Here is a 6,159-nt window from a genome sequence, read left to right on the forward strand (position 1 = left end):
CAGAGGGGCCCCAAAAACCCCCCCTCCCCCCCCCCCCCGAACAGGACAAGTGCCCTAGTTGAGAGGTTTCTGCAGAATAAAAAGGCCATCTCTCTGATGACTCTTTTTGGACACTTGGTGCTTTGTTTTGGGTGACAAACCGTCCCATGTGTAGATGCTGGAAGCTGATTCCATCTACCCGGTAACTGGAGGTCGATTGAACTCATCCCTTCTTCATGTCAGAATGATACGAGATCAAGGAAATTCACAAGAGACTGCCTAGGTACGTGTTTTTCATAACAGGTTCGAAACGTAATACACAGAAAAAAATCTTTGGAATATAGTTTGCCCTGTCGATACGAATACATGTTTCGAATCACCCAAAAATGCGACCGTTACACTAACATGCTGTGTGCGTGTGCTTTGCATGTGAGGTCAAATCTGGGTAAGATGGTCTGTTTGAGATCAGAAAACACGGTTACTGGTGAGCACGTTGTCTACATTAGCGTGTCCCCCTAACTGTCTAATCTTTCACATCAATACCAACTCACAGCTTTCTACAGGGACACAACTCACAAGTGGATGAAATCCAGTACAAAGTGGAGCTGATCATGCGACTGATTCATACCTGACAAACAACAAACAGTCCATTAACACTGAGCACCTGTGACAGGCTCATCTTTACAAGTGCTCATCCTCTTGGGAGCGAATAACGACTCCAAGTTTACCGAGATGATACTCCATCTGCTTGGCACGTTCGTAGGTGGCTGATTCGCGAAATGTGAAGACGAATCACATGTGTTAACCAAAAGTTAGACTAAAACAGAACATTCATTTGGCAAGGACGAATAGTTTCCAGACTAAATTAGCTTCACTGAAAGCATTACATTGTTCTGTAGCTTTCTGTCAGGTCGTTTACTCAGCGTCGAAATAGAACGACTGGCCTTGCAGACACATCCTGGAAAACAAAGTTTTGTTTTCCAAACTTATTGGCATCGTCCTTTCGGAATACTGTTTCACTAGTTGGCCAAACACTTTGACGTTATCTATAGAAAACGCATCATTAATGTAGAAAACACTTTACAGGTTTGTCCCGAAATAGTAACAGCCAAGTCCAAAGTAGACGTATTTGATGCAGATATGTGGCAATCCGCGTGTCCATCACGCGTGGGACGGTCGCGTGATCGATTGCCTCAAGGTCATCCAACTGGGATTGGTGCCTGGATGGGCAGAAAAAATCTATAGCTAGGGTGTAGTTATTGATCAGATCGATTCGAGCAATTTTCGCAGAATCTGGCTTATCCGGAAAAAACAACATTGGTTTTCTGGCGAAGCAAGGTGAGACGCGCTTGGGTATCCCAACTCAGAATTTCGATTTTTAGTTAGAAGTTAGCACGAGTGTGTTGCGAGAGTCGAGTAGACGGACGAGTGCTCTAAATTGTTCCACAAGATTCATAGTTCTTCCTTCCCCGTACTGTTATTCAGGCTAGTGCCATCAAAAAAGGACCTCACTTTTGAATTTCCTGGCTGTATACTCTTTTTGATTTTCCTGTCCTGAACACGTAAAAGTACATGTTTACCGGTCGATTCCAAATCACCACTCGCCAGACATTGCCCTACTAGGTGAACTACCGAAGTACTTTTGACTTTGATGACTCAACGCACCGCGGTCCTAAAGTGCCTTCCATCAAGATGACGACTACAAAGTTCAACAGGATCACTTCCCTCTTGTCCTAGTGCCGATCCAAAGGTTGCATCACGGAAAATATTGGTTGTTGATCAGGTGGCTGTTGATCTGTTCGCCGAGCTTGGCAACTGGCTTACAAGCGTTTCGTCACCCTACGAGGAGACATCATCAGTGCGCAGTTGGGTGGCTACTTCGTCCTTGGCTACGTGCGTTTATATAACATTCGAAGACTATCTGTTGTCTTCTGATGTGATTGACTACTTGAAGTGTAAGTAATTTAGTGAATGTATTGGTCCTTTTGTGATATTTGTTGCGTTGTGATCTGTGTTCCTTTGTGTTGATTGGCTATCCCAACGCATTCTAATTTTAGTAGCTTGTTCTCTCTGGCCTGATGAAAATAGGAAGAGCACACGCAGAGACACGACGTTGTATCCAAAAAGTGTCTGGAATAACATCAAATGAGCATCTAAGCTGCCTGAAACAACTTACTTGATCTAACGTTAACAGAAAATGCCGAATTCTGGCCAGATCCTCCAGAATGGAACAAGATGTAGAATGTGTTCGATTTGGACGTAACCGCTGCTGGCAAAGTGTGACCACATTTCTTCCACATCATGTTCCCATTCGGATTATGCCCCTCGCCAATTTCCACATAGTCCCCAGAGCAGATGGGTGTGTCTTCAATCTGTTTGGAAAGTAAAGCCAAAGAGCACCAGACAAACTCGGTTCAAGTAGATTAAGCAACAAGATTCCTTTATAAATGCAATTTTTGGAAGAATATGTCCATTCGTTTTTCATGGGAGACTCAACTGAATCTCTTGTTTATGGTATTCTACAACTGAACTGAAGACAGGCCGCCTCATGATTCATTTGGCACGATATTCCAGACATCGCAGTATATTTTCGTAAAAGAAACTACTTACAAGGTTGCTGAAGACCCTTCGACAGCCCACGACCGGTTTCGCCTTTTTTGGGGTTAATCAGGTAAGCACAGTCCCCTCGTTTACGTCGAAGAGTTTTCAGCAACCCTGTGAGTAGTTTTCTTTATGAAAATATACTGCGATATCTCGAATATCGTGCCAACTGAAACAAGTGGCGGCCTGTGTGCAACACATTCAGTTGGAAGACATCATAAACGAGAGATTCAGTTGAGTCTCTCGTGAAAACCATATTGATTTGTAACTGAGTGTATTTGTCGGAAACAGTCCAATTTGGGTTCAAGTAGAACATAAGGTTGACGGAAACTCGGGGACTGCGCCTACCTGATGAGCCCCAAGAAGGGCGAAACCGGTCGTGGGGTGTCGAAGAGTTTTCAGTAACCTTGTGAATAGTTTCCTTTATGAAAATATGTCCATATAATTGTGAATGGTAGCGCCAATTATTATGAAGTGAGACGTAAGAGAACGAATCATGAGACTTGAAAGAGGCTTATCCTAAAAGTGGCTTATTCGTACCCGACTTCGAAAGCCAAGTAGTCTCTTCTTCCCATCAATTTGTATTAAATTCACTCTAATAAGAATGAAACTTGAATAAAGTGCTTCTCCCTTCTATGTGCACTCACCGGAATCATTGCGCCAGGACAGAAGGAGAACTGTTCACACCAGGCTGATGTGAAGTTGAATTCCGAAAATCCCGCAACCGCCTACGACAAATAAGACTTTCCGTTTAAAATTCAAGGTTGAACGTTGTGACTGGACAGGATGCCTAGCGTCCATGACTAGCTCTGTTGCTGCCTGATACTTCTGGAATCATCTCTGTCTACGGTACTGTGTTGCAAGGGATACTGGATATTGGAGAACAACGACGCATCCGTGGCACCAAGCGATGTGGCACTTACGTTAAAACTGAAATCGATATAAACTAATATAAGCTGAAAATGATAGGCGGGATTCAGAGAATCCTAGTTCCAGTTGACTTGATCAGATAGTGAGTCCTTACCCAAAATTGACATCGCGTCTGTTCACCTTATATCGAGTGCGAGGAGTCGGAAGTGCATAGTTGGGTAGTATCGAGCGTCTGGTCGATCTTCGGGATTTTGGTGTTTATTACCTGTTTGAATTAGCCAATCATCAACGGGTAGGATGTCCCACTCGTTTGCTGTCCCTGCCGGTGAAGAAATACCTGCCTGGACTTTTCGACGTGGACGCTCCTAAAAAAACTCGAATCGTTCGGTTGTAATGCCCTTTCGCTGTCTAGCTACCCGAAAGAAGCACAAGCGTTGAGATACTTTGAGAACAAACAAGCCCGGATGGGAAATGCTTTTTCAGTTTATGCCGGTGGTGTGATTTATTTAGACAGGTGAAAACAGTGTGTCCTAGGTCGATAGTTTTTGACTACAGACGTTCATTGTGAGGCATCTGAGGGTTCTTCGAGGTTCAGGAATCATCAAGGTATTACTCCTTACATTCCTTCAGACCCACAACATTCTGGGTGCTTGGAAAATCAGCTGATTCTCTGTATTCTAGCAGTGAATTTATGAAAGTTTTCCTAAACGCAGATAAAAAACCATTATTAGAACGCTAGACTGAAAGATACAGAGAAACCGGATGACCATGGGTGTGTGCCTCCAAGTTCTAAGGTCATCCGGAGACCCCGGTCTAGACATTCTGTTACTTTGGGCAGTGCTCCAAATTACAGGCTTGTGGCATTGCTCCCTGGCAACTCGGAGTTTTCTCCGGCATCTCCCCAAAGTTTCCGTCTGTCTTCTTTAGGTTCGAGTACTTCTCCGTATCCGAAGTTCATTCGCTTAGCGCGGGTAGTTCACGCAGCTAGATGTGTTGCCCATTCTCATGATCGATTCATCCAGGACCTCGTCGTTGATGTTGCACGCTGAGATAGCGCCTTGTTCACCCCGAACCTGGAATAGTCATCCTGAAGAAATCTTTTATTCCACCTTCATAGGAGATAGAGAACCAGAAGAGCAAGTGGAACGTGTGATCTACGTGTTCAAATGCTTCACTCAGATATTAGATAGGTTTGAGTCTACTCGTCAAACTCTCTTGAGCTCTCTTCTTTATTCAAATGCCTTTTGGTGGTCTGCAAACCCCTGCTGGTGAATCCAGCCTTCCAGTGAGCGAGGAAGCGTTTTTCATTCAACTTTTCTGGTCACCCCATCAAGCTAGCCTGACTCGGTTGGTTCAGATGTGCTTAGTTCCCTTTTTATGAATAGTTTTCACGAATGATTTTAATAGCTGAATGCTTTATACGCTTAAAAGTGTCGGCAGAATAATGAGACGATAATCAGAACTGTTTCAATTAGCTGGTAATATTGATCGACAACTTGGTGGCTGGCGGTTCACTCTGACCTCCAACAGGTAGCCAACTTATGGTAATTTATCTGAGCTCAGTACGCACTGATGTTCTGAGACAAATGTCAACTGAGGTTTCGTCTCGTGGGCAGAGCCAGTCTATGCTGAAAATCCATGAAACACTGCTTGGGGGGCTTCATCAGCACCTCACGAAGCTCCAGTAGGGAGTCTCGAATCAGCGACATTTCGGTCAGTGGTTAAATACTTCACTGCTTCGGCCACGAGCGGCTGAACAGAAGTGTGACTAGCTCTCATTCACCTATCTGCCACAGGTGCACCTTTCCCCAAATCTAGTGGGAAAGGTGTGATAAAAACTGGACTTGCTTTCTTGTCACGACCCCATTGTGTTTTGAATTCCCCGTCGAGCATTCAAATCACCTCAATGTATACTTCATTTGATGAACAGTGTATATACGGTAGTCGGTAGCAATCAGGTCCGAAAGCCACACGTGACTAATAATTCGTACTTGTCATGTCCTGTCCAATGGGCGTTTGAAGATGGTCGGAAGTTCCAGACCGCTTTGCATGAAACCACAGCTCGGGAAGTTGCCACGTGTGGTTCAGCTTTCTGGGATTTGGTCGGGTGCTCACCACTAAGTCAGGTCAGATTCCAAATCTATGTGGTTTGGTTACCATTAATGGAAATCCAGGTAAGACATCCTGACTGTTGACTGGAATTCAGATTATTGATGGGATGGTAATTTCTCAGTTCATTTGCTTACTTTACCAGTGTACTTTTGGCCTCCACTTGTTTGAGTCATCCGTACCTGTCTGTTCTGTGTGGTCTATCTGAGTTCTGGTGGTGGAACCGCCAATCAGAATCTCGAGACTGGTCTCGACGGTAACCCACACTACCGAACCAATATTCCACTCGTCGTTGTGTGCAAGCCTCGAGCCGCGTTTGCTAATTTGAGACATCCATGGCATCAGAGTGGTTGATCCCTGAATCTTAATAGACGTGTGTATCATGCTACAGTACGGGCTGTTTTGTTGTATGGACGTGAAACTTGGCCTATTCGAGCAGCGGAACTGAGAAGTCTTCAGATGTTCGACAATTGTTATCTCAGAACCATAGCTCGTGTGGGTTGGTGTAGGCGAGGTAGTTAGAAAGTGCGTTTTCGGTTGTGCAACGGGTACTTCCATTGAAGAATGTGTCCAGCACCAGAAGCTGCTTTGGTTGGAACA

The 6,159-nt window shown here is 44.6% G+C and overlaps 1 protein-coding gene across 1 annotated transcript in view; it reads right to left on the reverse strand.

Moving 5' to 3' along the window:
• The window catches only part of T265_08945 (hypothetical protein), a gene marked incomplete at both ends in the record, with an annotated part of 21,758 nt that overhangs the window by 4,410 nt on the left and 11,189 nt on the right, over positions 1–6,159 (reverse strand). The window contains one exon of the mRNA XM_009174888.1: positions 2,156–2,351. Coding sequence (XP_009173152.1) covers positions 2,156–2,351 — 196 coding nt within the window. The remainder of the gene's footprint in view (positions 1–2,155; positions 2,352–6,159) is intronic.

The sequence above is a fragment of the Opisthorchis viverrini genome (assembly GCF_000715545.1).
Source record: "Opisthorchis viverrini unplaced genomic scaffold opera_v5_248, whole genome shotgun sequence".
In the NCBI taxonomy this organism is placed as follows: Eukaryota; Metazoa; Platyhelminthes; class Trematoda; order Opisthorchiida; family Opisthorchiidae; genus Opisthorchis; species Opisthorchis viverrini.